Source organism: Parus major, chromosome 7, assembly GCF_001522545.3.
Source record: "Parus major isolate Abel chromosome 7, Parus_major1.1, whole genome shotgun sequence".
Classification (NCBI taxonomy): domain Eukaryota; kingdom Metazoa; phylum Chordata; class Aves; order Passeriformes; family Paridae; genus Parus; species Parus major.
In genome coordinates this window covers 3882072-3909269 of record NC_031776.1, presented here as the reverse complement: position 1 = coordinate 3909269, position 27198 = coordinate 3882072, and the positions used below count along the sequence as shown (strand labels likewise).

Below are 27198 nucleotides of genomic sequence, written 5' to 3'. Positions count from 1 at the left end.
TAAAATAAAATAAAATAAAATAAAATAAAATCTAAACCAAAATAAAATAAAAAAGAAATTAAATTAAATTAAATTAAAATAAATTAAATTAAAATAAAATAAAATATAAAATAAAAAATAAAATAAAATAAAAGAGAAATTAAATTAAATTAAATTAAAATAAAATAAAAAAAATAAAATAAAAATAAAATAAAATTAAAAATAAAATTAAAAATAAAATAAAAGAGAAATTAAATAAAATTAAATTAAATTAAAATAAAATAAAATATAAACCAAAATAAAATAAAATGAAATAGAAATTAAATGAAATTAAATTAAAATAAAATAGAAATTAAATTAAAATAAAATATAAAATAAAATAAAATAATAATAAAAAAATAATAATAGTAAACAACACCCCCATTTTCCAGCCTCCACTGATTCTGGTGACTGTCATTCTCCAAAGGAGCCTGATGGCTCCCTGTTAACTATGTCTAGCTTCCCAATTTCCAGACATTAGCTAGTGACACTGCTGGTTTTAGCCTGGCATTCCCCCTCAGGATGTAGCTGAAACCAATCAGGTAAGTAATTAGGCAAAAGACGATCACAGTGAGGTTAAAAATATAATGGGAAAATGAATATTTAAAAAGAGCTGAATACACAGTTTGGAGAAAATGGAATTGATGGAAAATGACAACTCCTCACGGGCAGAAGGAAGGTGGAAAAAGTAAAGCTTTTTAATGGCTTTTGGAAGAAGGGCAAAAGTATTTTTAATTTTTACACTGAATTACTGCAGAAATAGTAAGAAAAGATTAAAACCTGTTAAAAGTCCAAATGGAGAATTACCTCTGCAGTAGACACATAACCTAGCCTGATAAATTTGCAATCCTTGCAAAGGCTATATTAAGAGTTTTAGCTCCCTCTGTATCTCTTCTTTGCCTCTTTCTACAGCAAACACATTTTTCTTCAGCTAGGGATTGGTGGGTTTGTAAAAATACAAAGGCAATTTTCTCCATGAGTCCTAAACTTTCAGTAATGATGTCCCTGAGTCTTTTATTCTGAGTAAAAGTTACAGAAAAATAGAAGTATTACAGGGACATGTGCAACTGATACAGCCTGCAAGAATCCTAAATCTCCTTTTGATTCCAGGTACAGAATCAATTCAGAAGCAGTGGGCTTCTCCCTGCCCATTAATGTTATTCTTGTATACAAGGGTCCTGAACCAGGTGTTAGCAGCAAACTCAGATAATTTGGATGGCTTCTTATCAAGTATGGCTGGCCAGGAATCCTTTAGGAAAGCGGTGTCCTTTGGAAAATGACTTAATACTATTGCTACAGCTGACCTCCCTTATTATTTTTATTTAGCTTGAACAAATCCCTGCAGATGCTTTGACTCCAATGGATTTTTCTGCGACTAGAGGGGATTTGCTCACCTATTTTCAAAGGGATTTACAATAAAACACAAAGCTTTGGGTCTATACTGTTTTAGCTAAATACCTGACTGAATGGGGAGATACAGCTCCATCAATAAGCTGCTCCATGTTCCAGCAGGGCTCCTGAGGAGAAGGAACCACAGAGTTTCAAAGCACTGGAGAACCACTTGGCTGGGCACTCCAGGCCCCTGTAAAACACTTATTTTGTGGGCTACTTTGCTATGAAGCTGTAAAAAGAGAAAAAGGTAAAAAATGGATGTGGTAAAGAAAGGGGGAAAATTACATTTAATAGGGATATAAAATTTCACCTGACTCAGATCAAATCCTTCTGTCATTGCTGTCAGGCAAAATTATGGTATCACTATTAACAGTGCATGCTTTAGAATCTGTAGTCCTACTTTTCATATTGATTTGTGGCAAAGGGTCAATACAAAATCCCTAAAAATGTACATATGTCTACAGGTTTGGATATGAGTGGCAGGCAACAATGCTGTGTGTGCAAGCATGTGCATATTCTGCTTCATTTTTCTCCTGTTTGCCACATGAACATCTTTTCAACCACATTCATTATTGTGACAACAGGTTGAATCCGCAATTCACCATCTGCCTAAACAACATTAACCTTCACGCAACCTTCCATTATTATTGTTTGGCTTTGCCTGAAATTCAACATCCCCCTAATAGAAGGTGGAGGGACAACCCTTGCACTTGGCATCATCTGTTCTATGAGACACACATCCAGCTGGAAAGCTGCATTTGAGATGGATTTCCAGAGTTTCTTCGTGTGGTTTGTGCGCGGTGTCGCAGACACCAGCGCGGGAGGAACGACAAAAGACGCCCATTAACGACTTCAAGGTTCATTTCGTGGTTTCGCTCGTGAAACTGCCACCAGGAAACTGAAGCGGTTTTTCTCAGGCTTTTGCAGATTCTGAGATTAATATTTCTGCAATATTGAGGATATCTTTATATAAATTATAAAGTTTTAGATGTTAAATCGTTGCTTAGATAGTGGCATTTTTTATAAAACAGTGGCATTGAATTGCTTCTCAACTCAGCATACTTTGATGCAGAAAAGAGAAATCTAGGAGTGCTTTGAAAAGCATTTTTAGAGACAATACCTGGCTTATTCTTATTGCTGAAAGGATCATGCTGGGCCTTGGCTTTCCACAAATGTACAGCCTTTAACTTCTTGTGCTTCCTCTCCTCACAGACCACACTGCTCCATGCCTTCATCCTCTGCTCAGTTCCAAACCGACCTCTCCACTCTCGCTACCAATATCCATTAACAAAATATATTCATAAATACTGTACAATTCGCTTCCATCATCCACTAACACTCTGCACTTCAGAAACTAAGCTGGAGTGACTGCTCTCTGCCCCAAACACCTTTTAAATCTAACCTTGTAGAAAGGAGGTTTTTTGTAGTGATGATGTGGGAGTCCACTTGTCCATATTTTACCTTTTTCCCCCACTGTGGAATTGCATTGGCACAGAATGAACTGGTATGGAATTAAGAGACAAGGTGACCACTATAACCAAGCTCCTAAATGTGCTTGGATCTCAGGGGAGGCAGAATCTGGGTCTGAATTCTGAAATTTCTGCTCCTCTCTGGTCATGACCGAGGATGGGAGCCACCAGACCTACTCGTAGGAAGTGCAGTCCTGGGAAAGTTGGAGTCCCAGTCCTGCAGAGGCTGAATGAAAAATCTGAGGATTTAGACACCAGTGATGGCAAAGATGTGTCACTTGGAAAATAAACATCTTTGTTTTGTTTCTGCATGCTTGTTTGCTCTAAATGCCTTAGCTAAGCCTCAATAGCAATATTTCACTGTGAGAACATTATCTCCTGACAATTATGCAATTCTATTAACACCATTGCCTTTTTAATCTATGAAAGGTTACATTAAACAGAAAGAAGACACACAGGAGACTAGAGAAAGGAAAGTACCTAGCCTTTCAAGGAAAAAAAAAAAAAAAAAAAAGATTATTCAAATGATTATCCTGACATTTATTTTTATATGACAGAAAATAGAACAAGAAACATAACACTGTTCCGGTGGCCTGAATGCCAGCAGAAAGTAAATTAAAACTCACAAAATAAATGCAAATGACAGGAAAGATTCTTCCCTCTGTTCAGATATGTTTACAAGGACGGGGTGAATAAGATTAAATGGGAAATAGCTATTTTGTGGAGCTGTCTGCAGCAGCCATTACTCAACTGGCTGAAAAAGCAGATGGAAGAGGATGATTTAAGGTTTGCTACCTTATAGAGACCCCTCACTGCCTAAACAGTCAAGAAAAACCAAAAGCAGCCACCACTTTTGAAATATTAGCAGTGCAATAGTCTTCAGTGCCATAGGGTGGAAAACATCTACCATCTGACATTTATACACTGCCCAGCACTGGATGAATATTCCAGCAAATTTTCCAGCAGCAAAGCCCCAGGAACATGCATTCCAAACCCTTACACCCAAGAGAATTGCCTGGAGTAAAGAGGAGCTCCAGGCTTTCTCTGCACCTGGAGGTTGCAGCATCACAGTGCCGATGAAAACATGACAGCTGCACAGAATTTGCTTATTTTTCTTCACAAAGCTGGGGAGAAAAGCCCCTAATTAAGAATACAATAGGTTAGACATTGAATTCTTTGCTCAGAATAATTCCTAATCCTGGCTGCAATTCAAAATTGTCTCAGTGTCCAAATATCTCATTGCTTTAGCTCCTCCCAAAGTGCCACCTTCCAGCTGGGGTCACTGGCCAGCAGCACATGAGCCTCTGGAAGGTGAAAAATGCTCCTCTGACTCCCCAGGTACTTGTGGCTTGAGCTCTTAAAATACCTCTGGGAGAAGGCAGGCAAATGCATGGAAAAAAAAGGAATTGTGCATTTTTCTTTCTAAAGCTGAAATAAATGTGCACACATGTTTTTTATCAAGTATGGGCAAAAGACAATTGAGACAGCAGAGAATTGACTGATGCTCCACTGCAATGGACTGGCTTTTCTGTCTCAGAGATCCCATTAGTTATTAGCTAGGATTCAGAAAAAAAATCTGTTTGTGGCCATTATCTGTTCAAGTACATCTGGAATGGCTTCTGACCTGTACTTAACTGGCTCTTTGCATTGCTCAAGGACTCTTTATCCACCTTTTCCAGTGCTATTCTGCCTTTGTGCCCGGTGTAGGAGGGATCTGCAGCCACAGTCCCACAAGTACAGATGGGGAGGTTGCTCTCTCTGTGTTCTGTCTCTCCTTGAGAGCTTGCACAGTGAATGGAGGAGGCACCTGGAACAGGAGAGAAACAGCTTGGGAGAGCTGGCACTGTGTTCTGCAAAGGCTGAACAACTGCAAAATTGCTAAAGAATTCTAGAAATTGCACCCCTATTTGCCATTGGGGCAAAACCACTAACAGCCTGGTTAGGAGATGCTGCAAGTGTATGAATAGAGGTATTATGAGCTGGTCCTTGGAATTCAAACTGCCACCAAGCAAATCCCATTTCCTTTGAAACCCTGTATATTCAGCCCTTTACAATTTTTTCAGTGTTCCTCACCTCACACTTGCTGATCAAATGGAGACTCCTCACTTTCCTAATTTTCACTTTGAGATTTGCGCTCTGCACGTGGCTGCTGTCAGACAAAGGTAAAGCAGTGTCAGTAGTTCAGTAGCTCAGTATGCAGGGCCAGTGTAAGACATGAAAGTTCAGGAGAACTTTATTTTCTAGTTCTGATAATGTTCTGATAATCTCCATGAACAGGAAATTTCTAATTTTTATTTCTAATGGTGCTCCTCACAGAAGAATTTGCTTGCCCTTTACTAAGCAGACAGAATTACTCAGCCTGGAACTCCACTTTCTTACCCTTCTTTACTTCATCTCAAATGACTCATTTATAATAGAAGTAGAGGGTAATGCCTGTCACAAGTCACAATCAACAGAGACCTAACACTCAGAAAAATCATCTACAGAATGTTATTTTTGTTATTACTGGACATTGCTTGGGCTTGGAATACAGAAATTAGACAACAGAGACACTTATAGCAGCCCACATGTTCTCTGTGAAGAGCTGTGAGCAGACACAGAAATGTCAGAAGGACCTCTCAAGGTCACTATTCCTCCTCAAAACAAGACTTTCATCAGTGCTGAGTCTCCTATTTAAATATTTTTAATTTTTTTTTTGTTTTTGTTTTTGTTTTTAAAGCAAACTAGCAATTGGCAAACATTGTGTTTTCTAAACTATTCATTCCTTCATGGGCAATGAGTAAAAGGTTTATGAATAAAACCATCCCTGGAGGTACAGAGATCACACATCTCTCTCTAGCTGTAAGGCCTTTCACAGGATCTGTGAGGTGAGCAGTTGTGACTTCAGCTTAAACTGATCTAAAACCATGAAAAAAAATGACACTCCCACTTGCAGTCATGGTTTTCCTACCAAAGTCTGATTGAAATAAAACTGAGCACTGAAATAACTGGTTGCACCAAGACAATAGGGCAACATTTGAGAGCACCACATTTTATCTTACTCCAGGCTGAGGTTTTCACAAAAATCTGAGCTATTTAGGCACTAAAACTTTGTTGATATTCCAACAACTCTGTGATAGAAGTGTCACTCACACACTAGCATCACATACACACACCAATGGCCAATAATGACACATTTGGGCAATATTAATGCAGCTTGTTACTGCAGAAAACATAAATTAGTCCCTGTGGGGATGAGTATTATGGGCTGTAATTTCAGCTCAAGCTTCTGTGACAATACAAGCCAAGAGACTGCAGTCTGAACCACGCTGAACTTAATGAGACATGGCAGCTTTGGAAAGCCATCTTTAGTTTTCCTTGTAAATGGCATGGTGTCCTAATAAATGAAATGGTTTTACATGCCTTTTACCAGTTTCCACTAAGGCTAGTTCGATTTCAGAACTCATTCTTTAATTGTGATGTTATCTGAGAAGAAGCCTTTCTAAATGCCAAGGTAAATGAGTATCAACAAGGTGATGGATGAAAAAAGGAATGTACTCTGCAGGCAGACATCAGAATACAGAGACATATTCAATTACATAACATTTACCTGGGCTCTTATGTTCCAGTCCTACTATTAGATCACCATGCTGAAGCCCAGACACTTTCAAAAGATTGTAGGAAAATCTGCTTGCAGGAATGGGAAAAGCTTTTGGTATGCAAACATTCAGAGGAAGTTTTCCTCTGACTGCTAATTAGAATGAAGTGCCATCCAGCTCCATATGGTACCCAAGTACATTAGCACCCTTGAGGCAGAATTACCTGACTCATTATATGGCTTAGCAAAAAGTGTGACTCTTCTGGAGATTGCTGATGCTCCACATGAAGGGCTGGCTTTCCTCTGGGTTTTCACTTGTTTTTGTTTGGTGGTTTTTTTTTTGCTTTCTTCCTAAGGAATCACAGGAGGTACTTGGCAATAAGCCAGGGATTCTGTTTTAGAAACTGTACAGGAGACACCTACAGAGTTGTTTTTTTTCTGTTATTGAGCCTGTAGTGAGTATTAGAAACGTCAGAAAAAGTAGTGTGTTACAGATCTGCTGAGGTTAAAATACCTGCTGTTTTTAACAACCTCCAGTTGCTGCTGGGCTCAAAATACCCATTAGCTGTCTCTCTTCAAGGAAGTGAAAGCTTATGTTATCAATTATAAAAAGAAGACTACTTGTAAGTCTCTGCTATCCATTTCTGATAAGTTTTGGCTTCATAAACCAACTATGGGTCAGAAATGATTTGGTGTCTCATGTCAGCTGAATCTGGAAAACCAAAGATTTTTATTACCCAGTGCAAGCCCACAGACACATATCTGTGTTCCTAATCATTCTTACTCATGGTATTTGTGACTATTTTAACTGGCTCAAACACTTTTGACTTTGCCAAGTTATGTTTCTCCTGATGTGAACAGAGAGATAATGAATTTCTTTTTTTAAGTGGTTGAGGTGGAAATAAAAGCATGCCCATGTAATTTGAGAAATCCAGCTACATGGTGTATTCAACACCAAGATTTCATCCTGAATTTTATGCATATTCCACATGTATTGAGACAGGCCTTGTCACATCTCAAGACTTGCCACCTGCCAGCTCTGATTTGATAAAAAACCCTGCTCCTGCTTGCCAGAACCCCTGTGAGTGCACAACAGAACTGGTTAACATAAACCACCTCCATCTAAAAAGTTTACCTAAAAGGGAACTCACACGCCCACCCTGTAACATACAGCTGAATCTACCAGGAGATGCCAATTTGCACACTCTCAGGAAACCAAGGTGAATGCTGTGTCTGGAAATTGGAATCTGACTCCTGCATTTCAGGCTGACACAAATAAACAAACCCATGACAGGTCTGGAATACATAATCTTATGAAATTCAATTAGAAGCAGCTGAGCAGTAACACTTGGTACGTGTACAGTGCTTTTCACTACATCCTCCAAATGCTTTATTCCATTAAGGGTGCAAGGCCATGTGCTGAAAAGAGTTCAACTCGTGTGTCTAAACCTCATTTAAAATACAGCCCTTTCTAACCTTGTGTCCTGCCTTTTACCATAAAGACAGAGTCCCTTTTGAATCACTGCCTTCTGAACTAACACTGGGTGCAGGAGCCACTGAAGGAGGCACGGCAGACCAAGGGAGGTTTGAGCATAGGAATCGTAGTGGCATTTTGCTGCCTACTCCTTTAAAATGTAAGTGATCTTTTCTTCACCTTAATTTGTTCTGGGGCAAAAACTCAAGATTAAAAATTGTGTCTCCTCTCCCTGTGTGCAGCCCAGATGGAGAGAAAAGCCATCAAGTCATGGATATGATGGGGAAGCAGAAGGCAGCTCCTGACAGGTCTTGCACACAAACTGACTGTGAAATGAAAAACCCTCCGAGGTTACCTCTAGTGAAAGTGCCAGGTGACTTCACAAGCTTCACTCTTTAGCTAAAAGCTACTTCCCACCTGCTCTCACAGCAATCCTGCACTGCATGAGCAGGAGACCGACCCTGGGCACTCCTGCAATATTCCCTGCAATGCATCTGCTTTTCTGCTTCTCCTTTTGTGCATTCCCAGTCGAGATACACTCATCACAACATTGTTCCTTACCAAGGAAATAAATTCAAGAATGCCATGTATATTTTTTTGTATTTTTTTTTTGCTGGGCAAAACACCAAGGGCCCTAATATTTTGCTGCCAATACAAAACCATGCATGTGCATGCACTAAAAAAAGGGCTTTTAACTTTTCTCTTAAAATTTCCCTCCCTTTCCTCAAGGAACTGTAAGTTATTTTATATTGTTATGACACGTGACATCCTGTAATCATTCTGTATGTGACATCATATCATAATAAAATACATAGTATCAGTAGTATCAGTTTCTTTTGCATAAAATTTTACAATCTTATCAAGCATTAAAAGCATCTACTACTTCAAGAAAACTGACACATCCTATTTCTTTTTTGAAAGCATCTCCCAGTCTGTGTGGCAATGAAACAGGCACTAAGAAGCAGTATATTCAAAAGCTTTTTAATTTTATTTTATTATATATTCTGTCAGAAGCAGATATGTTATCATATGATCCACCTGACATTCCATAGTACACCTTCCAGGGAATAAATTAAAAATTATGGATGTATTTAAACCTAACTTGCTTGAGTGTACTTCGAGATGAAATATGCCAAGGGCATTTTTGCAGCTTCTTTTGGAAAGTATATTCTTGTTCTCTATTCAAATGTTAAAGTTCTGATCAAATGGAGACTCCTCATGTGTTTTTCATCAGGTTTTTTTAATCTCATTCATGACACAGCCAAAGTAAAGACTGGCAGTCAAGCTGAAACCTGCCCCAAGGAAGGTCAAACAATATGCAAACAACCCTGGAGATTTTTACAAAAGCACAAATCACCAGGAGAATTGGGCTAAAACACAACTTACTTAAAAACACCCCAAATCTTGGACATGATTCTGCCCTACAGAGGGAGCCTTCCTAACTTGTGTGGAGACAGCACAGAAAACGTGCATGGTGTTAGACTGCACAGGGAAAGGGCCAAAAGCCTTCTCACTCTACAGATCTTTTATTTATTATTGTTTTCTGCAAATTAACCCTGAAATAATTGTGTTTTGTGCAATTCCTGGCTGGCCACCACTTAGCTCTGCCATGGTCCTTGAGGAAGCACAGTTCTAAACCAAGCCCAAACAGCTTCATAATTTTCTGTGAACAAAATAAAACACCACAAATTAAATCTACGCTTATCCCAGTTGGGAGGCAAAGCAAAAAAAAAAGCCCACAACACAGTCCCAATATAGAGCTGTCAAAACAAAGCTTTCCTATCATTTCTATGATTAAGCTTCCTTTCTTTCTGACATTCATGGTTTTAAAATGAGATGTAAAAAGGTTTATTATTAGTCTTAGTCTTATATTTCAAGATACAGAGCTGTATAGAGAGTAACACCATTATTAAGATTTTAGTCTCAGAAAGACAGAACAGTGTATGGGAAAGAAAGTCAAGTAAAAGCAAAATTGGAAAGATTACAGAGAAGGAGGTAACAAGCTGTACTTGTACGAAGCAGAGTAGAAAAGAATTCATAACTAATGGGAGGGATACAACAATGGTGATAGACAAAATGAGACATTATCCTGTGAATACTGGTAATCCAAAAAGATGTGTATGTCTGAATATCTCACCAGGAACAATGAGAGCTGGAAGGCAAGATAGATAGGGAAAGACTAAGAAAACATAGAATAAATTCCCTCTTCACTAAAATATTGTCCAGGTGGGCGAGCTCTGAACTATAATGAAGTGTTTTTTAAATGTAGCCAAAATTGGAGACACTGTTATTTTATCTTTTCTCTGAACTGTCAGTTTTGCATAGTGTTTTGAGTCATTAGTCTCCAACACAAATTAAAACCCTTAAGTTTAAATGTAATAAAGTTTTCATTAAATAATTCCATTATGTGTTTTTTTTTTTTTCCACCTACTGTACACATACTTATGAATTACTGATAGCAAGCCCTAGGCAAAGGCAAGGGGAAAAGAGAGATGAAGTGAAAGCTTCATTTTCTTTCTTAGGGTGAAGCCTGCTGAACACACAAGATTGATTCTGATGTGTTTACTCACAAGAAGAGCATCATCATTGCATGAATAGCCTGGCTGATTTCAATGAAAACTGACTGATGCATTATTCAGTTCAGCTAACGGAATGAGAATCTGATTTAATTTGAATTAAGAAGGAGTAAGGTGAGAAAGTAAGAAACAGAAAAACAAGAAACAATCCAAAGTGCAAACCACAGCTTGATCTCTATCTCCTGAAGCTCCAAATTCCAGACCTGGGCTGTCTCTGAGCAATGTGTGGGTACACATTCTTTCATTGTTTGTTCTTGTCCTGTCACTACTCAGCTTTAAAACAGGGAACTAAAAGCAACTGTGTCATCAAATTGTGTCCCTTGAAAGTGCCATTCAGTCCACACCTGCCTCATAAACTTACCAAGCTCCATCTTAAAAGTCATTAATTATCTTGCATTATTTTTTTACTGGCTTTGAGCACCTTACCACTTACAGTGGCTAATAACCTTCTTCTAATCTCCACTCTAAATTTATTTGTAGCCAGATAAGACTCATTCATTCTCATGCCACTGCTGGTTTTTACCTTACACACTTGTTTTCCTCTAGGGTATTTAACCATGCTAAAGCTGTAGCTAACACACAGAATATAAGACTGCATTTAGCTTGACTAAACACAAACATTTAAACTCTCTTGTTATGAACTTCACATACCCCCAAACCACAGCAGCTTTTACAATTTGACTTCTTTTTTTGGATAGAAGTGGATGCTCTTTGCTGCTATCCAAAGGAGATAAAGTTAAAAGTTTATATAGTGATGACAACACGCCTTGTCTACATCAAAAGTGACCTGTCTGGTGTATTTCAGACTTATACTTACCTCTATGTGAGACTACAAAGTTTGTATTTAAGTCCAAAAATGTGAAAAAAACCCAAGCAAAAAACCCAAAAAACCAAAACAAAGTCATTGCAGAAAGAGTCACCCTTCAGTTCAGAAACACCAAATTCTCTGTTTGTCTTGTGTATATAAATAACATTTATGCCTTGTGGAAAGAAAAATGTTGTTCAAAGGCTAGGAAATGAGCCCTAAAATGTGCAAATTAAGGTTCCCTTCTCGAAAACTGACCTGGTTTATGCATATGCAACAACCTGACAAAATAGCATTTTGGAAAAAAAAACTGCTCAAAAATGCTTCTGAAAGACAGCTGTATTTTTTTCTTTCAAAACATTTTTAAGCATCAATTTAAAAAAAAAGGTCATACAAAACCAAAGACTTTTCAAGGCTCCTGAAAAAAATCTTAATTTGGAAAACTCAGAACTGCTCAGAACTGTTTCAGTTCAGGGTAATGTGTTCTTCTAATGCTTGGTATTTTCCATGGGACACATAACCCAGTTTTATTTCCCCTCTAATAAGAAGATATGAATGTGTTGCAGGAGTGTGGAATATGATCCCCTCTGCCAGCACAGATTGTAAATAAAAACAGAAGTAGCAAGGATTTTATTCTGGCCCATGGGCTATAGATATATAAAATAATACATATTCTATTATTATACATTGATACCTATTGTATATAATAAGATATATATGATATTATAATTATATTTACAATAATTTAAATAATATTAATAATAATAATGCATATATAATATATATGTGTTTGTGTGTGTGTGTGTGTTCGTTGTCTCTTGTTTTTTTACTTATCCAAGCAGCATAAGTCTTGTTATAAAATATAAAATACAATGTTGAGAGAAAGGTACATACTAGGGAAAAATGCACTTTAATTTATGGCTATACAGAGAGAATAATCCAGCTTTTGTTTCTGAAGTTCTGCAACTTAAAAAAATAGCCAAATACATATATTTCTGGAATAATAATAAAAGCTTTGGGCTGAGACATTTTATGCCAAGTCACAGTCCTGCAGAATTTTATGGTTGAGTTATAAACCTGAAAAATATGTGCTTATAATGGAAATCCTGACAGACCCTCGTAGGGGCTCCTGTAATATCTTGAATTTGATTTAAGAGTGGTTTTCAATAATGCTTTCCCAAGCCAGTCTGTTGGTGACTCCTAGGGAAAATGCAATGTTGAGTGTGTTCCATGTCCCCAAATGCAGCTCAGAGTGCTTGATGAGAACGCTGGGGCATCAAGGCAAAGCCTCCAGAGCTTCTGTAGCCCGGGGCTGTCAGGTCTCTAATATCAGAAACCCCATAAATGTCAGGGCTAAGTGCACCTTTCATTTAACGAAACAATAAATTGTCTGTCTCTGTGCAATAAATCGCTCCTTTCTGTGCCTCCACAAGGGCTGATGTGATTTGTAAATGACTGCAATTCTGCTTTGTTTTTTTTTCATCCCCTAACAATCATGAGCCATGCTTTTGGGAACACTGGATTTTTAGAGAGAAGGGCAGAGGGAACCTAGATAACCCATGAGTCAGATGAAAACTGGAGAAATTAGGATTATAACCTGCTAGAAACCTGTCCCATCCCCCAGTATAAAACCCTCAAAACCCAGTGCTTTATTATTTATGATGATGAGAGAAATGAAGGAACTGAGTGCTTTCCAAACCCTGGAGTGAGCCAGGGCAGCATACGAACTCTGATGGGTGGCAGACACGATGCTCCTGTGCTCCTTCAGAGCGTGGAGCACTGAAAGGGAGCCAAGCAGCCAGGGAATGAGAGTGAAGGAGAAATGGTGACACTGGAGACAAAGCAAGAAACAGGTGCTGACACAAGGCACTGTGAAAGCAGGGGAAAGACAGAAGTAAGGAAAGCAGAAGAAAATTTCAGCAAAAGAAAGGCTGGGAATTTAGCGAGTGGACGGTCCACCTGAGATGAAAGGAGAAAGGGAAATGAGAAGAACTTGGTCAGCATTTAAGATGATTAATTTTACAGCTGGCCTGGAGGCCTCACAGCTATAAACAACCCCAACTTTATAACTGACATGTGGTTGATTACATAATTACCTTGCTTATGTAACTCAACCAGTGAGGCCCCTTGGAGAGCAGGCGAGCGCCACAGATCAGGGCTGCTATTGGCTGGGTGGCCAGGTGGCAACTGGTTTGGCCAATGGGAATTAACCACATGTGCATTCTGATCTATATCAGAGGGAGAGGCTCAATAAAGTTGGCTGCTGTGCATGAGCCCAGTGAGGTTTGTGTATCTCCCAAAGCCTGACACCATTGGACATGAAATAAGGACTGTGGATTCAATTCAACAGGCAACAAGAGGATCATCAGAAGGGTTTATTTCAGAACTTTTCAGCTCCTTTGATATATATACATATAAAATATATAAATATATATATAAAATAAATATTATATATAATATATATATAATATATATATATATAATATGTATTTATACCTGTTTCGATGCAGTTTTAACATGATTGGTAAAGGGAACAACACCTCTCTAGGTGGAACAAGAGAAACACAGCACAGCTGTTTTGAGAACTGTAAGTTACTTACAAAATTAGTCCTTGGGAGAAAATATTCTCAAGAGACTTTCCCTTGGGAACAGATCGGACACTGACAGGCTCAAAAACTCTCTCAGACTCAGAAAATCGGTTCCACAACAGCCTTCCTTTTAATACTTTCCCCAGGAAACCTTGGTGGAGTACTGGGTTTGGTAGAAAAGTTGCTAAACTGGCTCAATACTCCAGAAGAAATGACTGATGAGCAATGGGGAAGGAAACTGTGTGGAATTCTCTAAAAATGGGTACATAGTTATGCAGAAAAACATACCTGGCATGGAAAAAAAATAATAATATCTGAGAGGATCAAAATAAACTTCCTCACCATCTCACAAGACACACCAGTTCATTGAAGCAAGAAAGAAATCTGAACTCTTCTACTACTTAGAAATTAAAAGCTGGGATGAAGAACTCTGCAAGATCCACTCAAAGTTTGCTGCAAGGGCTTCTCAAGTTTGTAGGAGCTTTGGGAGCCATCCAGAAGGGTACCAAAAGTCCTTGGGTATGGGCAAGGTTGGGTAATGCCTCTCTGAGACTGATGGCATAATATTTCCTGGGAGTGAGAGTTCTCCAACGACACCAGAAAAGGATCCTTCCTTTCCATCTGTGAATATCCAAGCTTTCCAGCTGAGTGAGAAAAATAGTCATGACAAATAGGAATAGGAAAAGGAAATTGTAGAGGGATTCAAGAGAGGAAGAAGACACTTTTGCCCATGTATTTTGATTTTGCTTCTCTACAAAATTAAAGCCTTGCTTCAATATGGTTTTAATTTCATAGGCCTTGGTTTAGATCCTACTCTTCTGTACACTGCACTTCCTCATGGAGCAGCCCCATTAGCAAACTACATTTATGCTAATGGACCTGCTTGCAGTGATAATTATCACAGCCCTTGGCCCTGGTCCTGGCCAGGGTCAGCACATCAGGAGGGGCTGGAAGGGCAGCATAATTACACAATTAGCCTTGTCATGGCAAGGAGCTCTGGGAACAGAGACATCTTGAAGCTTAAAATGTGGACAGCTGATGGATGACTGTCATTAAGCTCCTTTGCTCACTCCAGGGTGGAACAGCCACTGATCTATAGGGTAGGCTTCTTTAATGAAAGACCTTGAACCACAGACACTGTCCTCCACCTTTTCCCAACCTGTCCAGTTACCCCCTGTTATCCTCTCATTTCTCAGAGCTTCTGCCTCCTCCCATCTGTAGCAGAGTAACAAAAGCTGTCTCTCACAAGTTGTTCCTAATCCATCAAGTCTTGATGGAGAAGAAAGACTCCTCAACTCACAGAGCAACCTCGCTTGCCCCCAGCCCTCCCTGCTCAGAGCCTCCCTCTCTGCAGACATGAGGACTGCAGGCCCAAACCCACTGGATTTAGGATGCTTCTGGATCAGCTTCAAAAATCAACACAGATCCTTTGAACTTCATGTAGCCTGTGAGTTTATACCCAGCTGAGAGTTGCAGTAATAAATACACCTTCCCAAAAAGCCTGGCACAGAAGAGACAAGCCCTCCTTGGCCAAGAGGGCTGCAGGAGGGCACAGAGCCCTGGTACCCACACCAGCTCAACAGGAGAGGTAATGAGGCAGCAGAAAGGAGCAGCAAGGAGGCTTTGCCTTTGGTTTGGTGGCTCCTGGAGGCTTCCAGCTGCAGCACTGTACCTGTGGAAGGGAATCCTCAGAGACAGCAATGGCTCCAAGTGTGCTGCAAGAGCACTCAGCACACTTGGAGACGTGCATCTGCTTCGTTAAAATTTGATCCCCAAGTTCCTCTCTCTTTTTCCTTCCTAGAGTGTTTTCAAACATTGTTTTCCTGCATACCTGGATAACCAATGCTGTGCAGGGATTTAGTTAAGGTAATTTAAGAATTATTTTATATTGAAAAGGTATAAAAAGTAATCCCCTGAAGTACTTGATTTTCCTTCCACATCATTCCATTGTAACCACCTACTTCTGCTTTACCTCGTTAGTATTCTGAGGGGCTAGAAAAGAACTATTACAGTTCAGAACACAAAAAAACAGGTCTGGCAGCCCCTAGGGGATACAGGGCAGAGCAGAGTGTGGGGCCCCAGCTGAGACCCAGGAGAGTTGAGCTGCCCCTCCACAGGCAAGGTGATCACAGGCAAGCTGCCCCATGTTAGGAAGTTTGCCTCCTGACTTTTCCTCTGCCTTGACTTCTTTGGGGCAGGAAAAGTTCCTCTGCCCTTGAACACTGCTCAGCAAAATGAGTGCAGATGTAATGCAAATCAACAGCAGCAGAAAGAAACTGTAATTGTAACAGAAAAACAAAACAGTAAAAGAGGAGATGGGAGTGCCCAGGTCTATGTTTAAGTTAGCATGTGTTGTATGCAATGTTGCAGAAGCAAAACTGCATTTCTGTAAACCCCTGAGAGAGACAGAGAGTTTAGCACAGCACAAAGGCCCACTATCATAATTCCAACAGAATTCCAGCTCATTTTCCACTAGTGCAACAGAGAGAGGATACAGCCTCAAACACAGGTCCCTTAGATAACCTCACCCAGTGGCAGAGGGTAAGCAACCTTTCCTGACTGAAACCCTCCAGCTGTGTATTCCCCTCTTGAAGGCATTTCCCTAAGAATGTCCCCACCCTCACACCTCCAAGTCATGTGTGTGGATGTGTTGGGGCTGCCCTTGCTGAGAGAAACTGGATCAAACACATAGAAATGTCAATGCACACAGAACTCTTTTCTGTTTGCTTGTGGAGTATTCCTGACTTAGGTGTACCTGTCACACCCTGGCTGAGAAGGATGTGATTCACCTGCTGAGAATTCACTTCCAGCCTTGTGCCATCCATACACAATTTGAGTTTCAATCCACTTCTCAAGCAGCCAACACTATGGGTGTTCATGAAGTGTTACTCCCTCCTTCCATACCCTGAGGTCACCAAGGTGGACACTCTTGCTCCCACTACAAAATATCTTTATATATTATGAGCACAGTTCACTGCTTTACCGGACAGCAAACTCCACATAAAACTGCTGTGCTGATTTCAGAGCTAAAAGGTTTAACATTCATTTCCAAGCTAGACAGTCCCCATCGAAGTGAGACACCAGGAGAAGCCTTGTTCATCTGCAAAGCAGAAGGGAAAAGCCCCCTTAGACACAGCTGCTGTCTAACAACCATGTTTTATGCAGAATGCTTGGGGGCTACTCTATTTTTATAGCTTTCATCCATAAAATAAGAAGCTAAAGCTTCTGGAAAGAGAACACAATTACCCTACAATGATGTAGCACCAGAATAAATTCAACACAATCTGTGTAAGCAAAGAGAAAAAGCACCCAAGCTTTTTCTAATTGGCAGTAGATAATACTTTATAACTGCCCTGTCATCAACCTTCAGAAGCTATCTCCAGAGCCATATGTGGGTTGGCAACCAGGCATAGTGGCTAACCAGTTTTGTATCTAGTTGTACAGAAGTAGGGACATATGGAAATGAACAGCCTGGCAGAACAAGTGAACTCTGAAGCAGTGACTTCCATAAATAAGTGTCTGCACACTGGCAGATGGAGAAAAGTGCAGTTAGGGAGGGACTGTGTTGCAGCAGCAACTTGATTTTAAACAATTCGTAAAAATCAGCCTGAACTTCAGATCTGAGGCATTTCCAGTGGCTTCAGTCCTCTTCTGGTTGGGGAAAATCCTCTCCATAAAAACAGGGAAGGTGAAGGTAGAACAGTGCATTTAGCAAAAGATACCAGGAGCTGCTTCAGGGAGCAGAGAACAGGACTGAGAAGTCACTGATAATTTTTGCCTCTTACTGCTCTGCTAATCATGCTTGTGGTACCTCTCAGAAAGACACAACCAATCATTCCCCACAGCCTGGAAAAGCAACACGTGGAGAGACACTCTCAAGCCATATGGCAGCACCTGAAACACAGGCACAGAGAATACAGGAATGTGGGACACACACACCCCCCTTCCCTGCAGAGAATGGGAATTTGTGCCTCTTGCTGCCTTCTGCACTCGTTCCTCTGGGGATCAGTCTTTTTTTCCTCTTACCATAGCTGAAACAATTTTTTGTGTACCCCCCCTAACCCTACTTGACGTGATTATTGTGATTTGGAAGAACATCAATTTACTTAAATTTTAATTTAATTAAATTTAAATTAAATTTATTCAATTCAAACTAGTTAAACTTCACTAAACTCTCTCAAATTTGGGTCACCTTTTACTACAAAGGAACTCCCTTTCTGTTCCTGACACTGGATCAGTTGATATTAGATGTATGATCTCACTGCTTGGTTACCACCTCAGGTCTCACATGGCTGTCACTGGTCCAAGGTGCCATAGGCACACACAAAGTGAAAATTATGGAGGATTACCCCTGCACTGATGCCACTCTGTAAATGTTTGGCACCAAATCATAACAGCCACTATCAAATCAAAAGAGTGAGGAACAGATGGGGAGGAGGCTGTGCTGAGAGAAAGGACTCAAACAGGAATATGGATTTTCTCTCCCACCTTCCCTGGTCTGGTATCAGCCCTAAATAAACCAGCAAAACAGTTGCTGAATCCACAGGTTTTTTTTCTTCAGTAGTAAAAGATTAACATTACAGCTTGAATTAAGATTTTGCAATAGGTGTTGTAGGAAATTCGCTTAAGGCTGCAGATTTAATGTGAGATAGTAGTCTGTGGCATGTTTATCACAAACATTTTCACCAAAATAATCCAAAAATTTAAACAACTTCCAAGTAACTCAATGCAAAAAGCAGGCTCCAGATTGACACTTGTAACATCATCATGAATAACCCTAGTTCAAAAGCACCTTTAAAGTGGGTAACTTATGGCCTTCTACACTGCAGGATCTTGCTATTCTTTGCAAACTATTTTCTTAGTACTGAGTACTTCTTCTTAGTACAACACTGAATACCTAAACATACCTAAAGCCAGCTGTAAAACGTTGTGTCAAGGGTATTTTGTGACCCAAACATAGCAGGGTCAGCACCTGGGGAGTGACATGGAGAACATTTTTATGAAGTGACATTTTTATCTTCCTGGCAGTGTGAGGGCAGACAACTGATGACATAATCTGGCAATGCAGATCCAGAAGGGCTGAAAACCAATATATATATATTAACATATATATTAACAGTGAACAACAGAAGAGCCTGAAAACCCACCCTGTGTCCAGCCCCAGATTTCACATGAGGGCTCCTTCCTTCATAAGGTAATGAACTCCACCCCTCATTAACACTGATTTGGAAAGGCAGTCAAGAAAAACACTCTGGTTCACATATTGACAAGTCATCTATAACACTGTAAGCAGCCAAAATAATGTGCATTTCAAGAACCACCCAACATTCTTGGAAACAAAACCAGGCCTGAAAAAAGCCCAACATAAACAAAGAAAAAAAGAAAAGTCACATTTAAAAGTTAGTTATGAAAACGATAAGAAATGATTAAAAAACCCCCAACATGAAGCACATACCTTAGCTATTTGCACACACCAGTTCAGCAGGAGCTGGGAGCCAATATTATCCTTGTGTTCATGGACATAATCCAGGAGGCAGCCGTGAGGCATCAGCTGAGTGACCAGCTGGATGGTGGGGCTCAAGCAGACGCCCAGGAGTCTCACCAGGTGTGGGTGGTCCATGCTGGCCATGATGAGAGCTTCCTGGAATGATAAAAGTGATGCAAACGTTACCCCAGCATGCTCAAAGATGCCCAGGAGTGACTAAAGGGGATCAGGGTCCCCTGAGCACCGTGAATTCCTGTCTATCCATTGCTAGGTGTTCCTAGGGAGCCTCCAGTCTGATGGAATGTGATGTTCTGAGTCCAAAAAAACAAAGAGTCTGCACAAATCTAAAATCCTGCACTGCCCTGAATTCCCTGTCCTGTTGCAGGCACAAAGACATAGGTGTGACACACTTCAAGTCTCCTTGGTCTTCTTTTTGGGACTACCTAAAAACAGAGGCCAAATAAAATTAAGGGAATAAAAAGTGGGTATACTTATTGAAAAGCCTTCAGGTACATTTAGGGCAGATGAAGCTCCCCCAGGGGCTACACCCCAAAAAAATGGATGATGGGCCATATGTTTTCACACTTTTATAAATTTGGCTCATTTGCATATTGGGGGTTAATCTTCCCAATATGAGAGGCTGCAGATAATGAAGTCATTTACCCCAAGTTTGCTTTGTAAATCTGAGCCTCTTAGCTCACTGAGATTCTTCCATGACCTCTTCCATCAGATCTTGGATGAGTTCATTTTGGTTTTTTTCCCACACTTTAACTTTTCACTCAGAAAAGGCTTTATTTCCCTTTTCCAGACTATAAGAAGTTTACAACTACCATGCTAGGTTTCAGCTACCAAGCTGGTTCAGGACCAAGGACCAGAAGGTTTAATCTTGGCTATGCTGTGTGACCCTAAAGTTCACACCCTGACCTTATAAAATCCCTACATGATTGTTCTTAGAGGTAATGCTGCCATCACAAGTAACTGGCATTCAAATGTAGCAAGGAGAAAGCTCTTCTCTCTCATTCACTGAGTCCTCCATTTCAAGACCACTTCATCATGGCAATGGAACAATGAAAAGTGAGTTGAAATCGTGGTTTTGTAAGGCTATTTTGGCTGTCTTCTTTTTTTTTTTTTCTCAAAAAAACCCCCCTAATATGACATCTGACAACTTACAGAATAACAGCTGTAATAGTGCCAAAGAAAGAAAGAAAAAAAAAAAAAGATGAGACAAATTTGCTACCAGAGGAACATAAAAGTTGGGGGATTTTTTTTCCCTTCCCTATATTAAGGCAAAAGAGAAAAAAAAAACAATTAAAAAAAATAAGTTCTGGCAACAGGCTGAGTTTGTATTAAAAGAAATTGCTCATCATAGTACAAAGAATATTTGAAACCAAATTGCAGATATTTGCATAATAGTTCTTTTACTTTCTTTCCCCCCTTTTTTTTTTTTTTTGGTAAAACAAAAAGATGAACAAGACACTAATTGTAGGGTTTTTTCCCTCCCAATAAGAAAAGAGCAGATGGTCCTCACTGTGGGGAGTGACTCCTTCCCTTTTCTTTCTCAGTGTATGTGAAGAAATAAATAAATGAATAAATAGGGGCTATTTGATGGGATAATGGAGGAGCAGATCTGAGGAAGATTCTGATGCAACAAATTAGAAAAGGGATCTGAATTTAACTACTTTTGCTCGCATTCAAATTGATACAGTTCCCACTCACTTAACTCTTAAGTATGGAGACTCCTTGAAACAATTTTAGCCTTTCTTCTGCTGTGACTTGAAAATGTCCCTAAAGGACACCAGAATAAATACCTGTAGACAGGTGAATTATCCAGTTTCCAGAGCACAAAATTACTCTGCCTCATTTTTTCCTTCTCATTCTATTCATTTTTAATCCTGCAGTTGCTTACAGGGATAACACTTGCTGCCCACTCTGAGGAAAGGTAAGAGTTTCCCCACGAGCTTGGAGCTGGAGTACTTTTCTTTATAATCTGGACTGATTAGAAGAGAGATGAGATATTCTTTTTTTGTCTTCCAAGGGCCCACACAGAAAGCTTTGAAGCTCTTGTCCATTAGTCTCCAGCCACTTTCCATTGCCAAGTCTATCTGTGTCCAAAGGAAAACCACTTCTGTGCAATAATCAAAGCAAGTAGTGCTATTTGTCTCATTCTGTTGTTACAGGAAAGCACATGCTTTTCCAATAGTTCTGGGCAAGAGTTTTGGGAAAAAAAGGTAAAAACATATTAATAAAAACAAAACTAACAAAAAACAAAACTAACAAAAAACAAAAATATTTTTTATAAAATATTCTGGACATCTCCATAATGAATTAAGGCACACACAAAGAGCAAGGAAATCTTCATTACAGATCTAAGCCACTAGTAGATACCAATTTAGCATGAATCCTGGCTTCACATATTTATCCTCATTAGTAAAACTATTGTTATTTTTAATGAACTTCCATCTACATAGGAACTAAAATCGGGGCTATGTGTATCCAGCACAGCACAAACACAAAGTAAAAGAGATTGAGATTGTTCTGCTAGAGCCTACTTAGACAAAACAGACAAACAACAACAGGAGCATTATGACTTAGCAGCATTTTAAAAATTGGTTCAGCAAACAAGGAGTACAAGTCTCCAGTTTCAAACCTGCTAGGACATGAAAAACCCAAGAGCTCTAATCTTTGTGGCACTTTGACACTCAGCAGCCTGGTTCCTAATATAATTCCTGAAACATTTTAAGCAGGTGAGGCACCTAAACTCACAAACTTGGCTGGTGGCACTGGCATCTTTCAAAACCAAACTCTGCAATTTGCTGGACCTTTTGGTAGCTGTGTGTCTGCAGCTCTTGTCTCTCACTCAATTACTCAATTACACAATTACAGGAATGAGTTTGAAATTCTAATTTAATGGAGAAGAAACTGAGGCACCAAAAGGGTACAACCTTTTATCCAAGTCACATGGGAAGTCTGGAGCACAAGTGGAAACAGTGCCCCAGATCACTACTTCTGTCTCCTGAAAAAAATCATGTTCATCATTCCTCTCTTCTGCCCCTTCTCAACGAGGTTACATTCCTGCTCCCTTAAGCTCAACTCCTGTGATTTATACACACAAGCCTGTATTCAACAGCAGCATTAAACAATGACATAAATGCTATTTTAATGTTCACACTTATCTGCCTGCCATGGACACTAAACAAGAAGACAGCAGCCCAAAGAAGGTTGAGTTTGCAGGTCCCAGTGAGCAATCACCAGAGCAAATAAACAGAGACATTAAAAAAAAATAAACAATCTTTCTATACATCCATTCTCCAAGCACAAAGTAAGGTGAATGCTTGCAGAGCTACAGGTTCATCAGAGGTTGTTGCATGGAGGTGCAGCAGTGCACACCCAGGTCCAGATCCTGCATTCACACTCACCTGGCCAATTGCTTTTTCTACAGGGAAATGCTGAATTTGGCTGGCATGGCAGGAAATAACTAGAGGTCCAAAATCCCTGTCATTGAGGGGGTTTAAAGAGCTGTTAGCTAGAGTTTTGCACTAACCATCATCTCCTTGAAACTCCCTCCATGCCTGTTTTGCTTTGGGAAGCCTTGTTAAGCAACCTGTCTGTGTAACAAAACAGAGAAGGTCACACCATGAGTCTTGTTTGCATTTCCCCAGAGCCAGGACAAACTCTTAGGATTAAGAAGGCTGCAGGTTTTGAAGGGGTGGTTTTGGACTTTGTATCTTTTGGATATAAGAGATTTGGGCTTTTTTGGATTCAGTTTTCAATGAGAACCTTAAGCATAGGACCACTGGAGTCAGACTGGAGTACAAGTGTGCTGCACCATTAAGTGATGGTAAGACTCAGTCATTCAGAATGTTCTGGAAGTCCATCTGTCAGGTGTGCCACTATAGGATTAAAATTAAGAATAAAAAATAAAACAGAAATAAAATTCCACTTCAGGGACCACACCCTGCAGTCTCATGCACAAATGTGATGGAAACAGCATCAGACAAGTGCCACTCACTTGACTTCAATCAAGCCAGTGCCACCAGGAGAAGATGGTCCCTGGCCAGTGTCCTGCAGCCTGGTGAGGAGCCAGGCATGGCACAACACTGTGCTCTTACTGCCCACCATCAGAGCTGCTCTCTGGCTGCTCTCTCACTGCTGAGAGCCTTTTCTGTACCTTTAAATGTGCTGCATCTCTCAGAGCAGGCAAACCCTCTGAGACTGCCCTGCCTGTCACAGCACTTGCACAGCACAGAGGGTACCAGTCTGACTGATTCCTCACAGGCACTGCCTGCATTGTTGACACTCAATTCAAAAGCCAGCCATTGCCCCATGTGATTCAAATGCTTTGGAGAGATGCCCCACTTTCCTCCAAACACTTGAAACTAGCACAAATCAGGGATGCAAAAGCTCTCCCTCTTGAAGGTCATACTTGCAGACACTGGGTCAAACCTTCCTGCCCACCTCAGAGCAGCAGGTCCTATTCATGCAGGAATAGACACCTTTGTGCTCTTACAGAAGCAATTCTGGCACACTCTGTATTTTGGAGCAACATAAAATAAATTAGGATAAAAAGCAGTACTGTGATCCCTGTCCTGCAAACACTGAGGGCATGGGACCACGTGCTGACTCCAACAGGGCTCAGGTAATGAGAATTAATGCTGAAATGCTTAAAAGTGTAGGAGGTCAATTTTGTATTGTTTGTTTCTTCTTCCTGCTTTGTGCCAATCAAGTTTCCCAGTTCATCAGAGCCTGAGTTAACAGAGGAGGAACTTCAGGTCTAAAGCAATAGGCCTCTAGTGCACAAGAAACCAAACATGGGTTTTCCATCAAAGATCTGATCAGGGACAGCTCCCACCAGCATTTCTGTGAATCCTGCCCTGAAAAAATGATCACAGTGATGAAAAAAACAAATCTAGCCTATTTTCAGTTCACTCTTATGCATAAAAGCCCAGGACCTCAGCAACCAGAATTGTTCTCACTGAAAGTTGTCGGGACAAGTAACAGAGGGATTCCCCCTTTGGAGATCAGCAGTAGGTGATTTAATGGTAAAAATATCGTGGCATTGTGACAAATGTTTTACTTACAGCCTGTGACACACATCATTATTTCAGAGCAGTCTGTCCAAAGTGATTTGTTTCTCACCATTTTGGTGCAACTAGCAAAAATATTTGAAGTTGTAACTGTGCAGTCTAACAAAGCCATCATTTCAGTGGTGCTCTGGAGGGTAAACAGACATTACCACTGACAGCTTATATGTATGTTCAGCCTTGGCTACACATACCTTTCCAAAGGAGAGAGTTATTGCTTTGATTTTTGATTTAGGATGAGTGATGGCAAGGTCTCTAGAATGAAAAAAAAAAAAAGTCTGTCAAGTTCTCACTCCTTTCTGAGGAGTCTTCAGGCATTGCTTTGATATTTTCTGCTATCACTGAAAAGCTTGACTTTATAATCACACACTCAAAGCCCCTTCCTTGTTCAGGATCAATTTAAAGGGATAGCATCAGATTAAAACCTAATTTCATCAAGTGTATAATCAACATTAAGAATTGTTTTAATCAAAGATACATTTGGCCTGGTATTTCATTTCTCACAACGGAGAATTCAAATCAGACTCGTCTCCATCTTTCCCTCATCTGTATTCAGCTGCACAAGAACCTCACACTCAGGACCTGGCTGCTGCAAAAGGATGGTATTTGAGGATGGGAAGTTTCATTGCACTGGTTCACTGTTAGAATTTTATTTTCCTGACCAAGCTGGCATCAGTGAGCCATGAATTCCTCAAAAGCTGCCTCGTGCTCCCTGTGTCACATTGCTCTGCCTGGGATTTCCTCCTGACCTTCTACAGCTCTGCCTTCCACCTTTCCTTCCCTGGTTTCTTTTACCATCCTGCTGACCTACTCCTCTTGTGAAGATAAGATTAAAACCTTTTTAAAAAGACTCTTTAAGAACCCATGGCCCTCAAAGGGTGAAGGGCAGGGTGGAGACAGCAGGGGAAATGCTGCCCACACCTCATTCAGTTATGAGTGTGGTTGGGGTTGATAATACCTGGTCAACTTTAAAGTATTTACTGGCAATAAATTCAGCTGAATTCCCCTCTAGATTTCCACAAGATTACTCTACTGTCAGGATAATACATCCAGACATATGTATCATTATAATATTAATAATGACTCTTTTTTTCATGTTGATAAAATGCTGGCATCTGCAATAACCCCCAGAACAAATACAACATCAGATCTTTTATGTATGGCCATGCTCAGGCATCTATCAGGACAAGCCAACCCACTCCCAAACCAAACATGTTTCAATGAGTGGCTGCCTGCTACCAATACAAACACCTCAGTCAAATCTATGAATACAACTGTATTTAACAGTTCTTATTTCTGCCTGTGTGGATGCTCTTGAAAAGGAAAAATCTCACTGAATGACAGAAGGCAAGCAGAAAGTTGTAGACAAACACCATTCAAACTTGCAGTAGTGCAGGAGGGAATGCTTGTTTTATAAGTGACCTAATTTGAAGATGCTACAAAGAGAGTGAAATAATAATTAATAATTAATAATAATAATAATAATAATAATAATAATAATAATAATAATAATAATAATAATAATAATAATTTATGTCATGCTTTCATCCTCTTTTATGAATTACCACAATCTCAAGATCATAGGAAGAATACCTATTGTCTCTCTCCTGTTGCTAATACACAATTTGCTTTACATATCAAGTGCCATTCAGCATCTTTGAAACACATGGCCTGGGCAAAAGCTAATGAAAACAACATTTTAGACACATTCTCAATGGATAAGTAGAAAAAAAGCATTTTTTTGTCTGAAAAAAACCCTCATCTAGTAGTTGCTTGTCTACATAAAAATCCTAAAGTAATTTAAAATCTGAAGATAATTCAAAATCAATTAAAAAAGTAAGTCATTTGCTTAGAGGTTATGGGATCTGTGTTGCAATTCAGAATTCCACCTATTAACTGCTATAGTAATAATAATTTCTTTCCCCTTCCTCTGTCATGTCTGTCTTGACTGAATACTTTTCTGGGCAGAGACAATCTCACCACACTTTCAACAGGTCCAAGAGATGCTGTATTATCACAACAAGAAACACCATAGTTAGCATGGAAAATACTGTGATTTTTCCTCTGCAAAATCTCCTTCTTTTTGGAGTTACAGCTTCAGTGTAGAAGGAGCAGACATTCCAAACCAGCACTGGACTGCCAGCCCCAGTGTGACCTCAAATGTACCTGCACATCCCAGTTATTGCACTGATATCTAAAAAGTATTGGCAGAATATTACAAAGATTATCAGCAAGCCAGTCAGGAACCCCCTTTCCCTGTCTCATTTCTTCCATCACAAGCAGCAACAGGAATATCTGATTGCCACTTGTAAATAATAGGAAGAATACTAATGCAAACAGACATTAATTATTTTTATAAATCTGTGACAGCTGCTGATGTATCAGAGGTGTCTGGATCAGTGCTGAGGCACAGAAAACAATTTTTGAGGGATTATTTGGGGGAAAAAAAAAGCACTGAGGGAGTACAAACTACAGTATTTGGAGGTAAAATGCATTTTGACAGTAGCACTTGAAATTTGGCTCCTATAAATAAGCCTGTGCTTCGTACCCTTTACATTCCTGTTAAAAATGATCACAGATGATCATTTGTATGCACACATGGATTTTTTTTTCTCACTACAACAGAAAAAAGCCTTCTTCTCCCTTAACTTTAAGTTGACTTGGCACCTCATTAGATCCACTGTTAACCTCAAACCAGTGATGGCTTGTTTGGGATGCACTACAGTTAAGCTT

The 27198-nt window shown here is 39.8% G+C and overlaps 1 protein-coding gene across 2 annotated transcripts in view; it reads right to left on the bottom strand.

Annotated features, from left to right (window-relative positions):
* The window catches only part of ERBB4 (erb-b2 receptor tyrosine kinase 4), a 553629-nt gene that overhangs the window by 65884 nt on the left and 460547 nt on the right, over window positions 1-27198 (bottom strand). For both annotated transcript variants that reach the window (XM_015634896.1, XM_015634897.1), the window contains exon 20: window positions 19355-19540. In XM_015634896.1, coding sequence (XP_015490382.1) covers window positions 19355-19540 — 186 coding nt within the window. The remainder of the gene's footprint in view (window positions 1-19354; window positions 19541-27198) is intronic.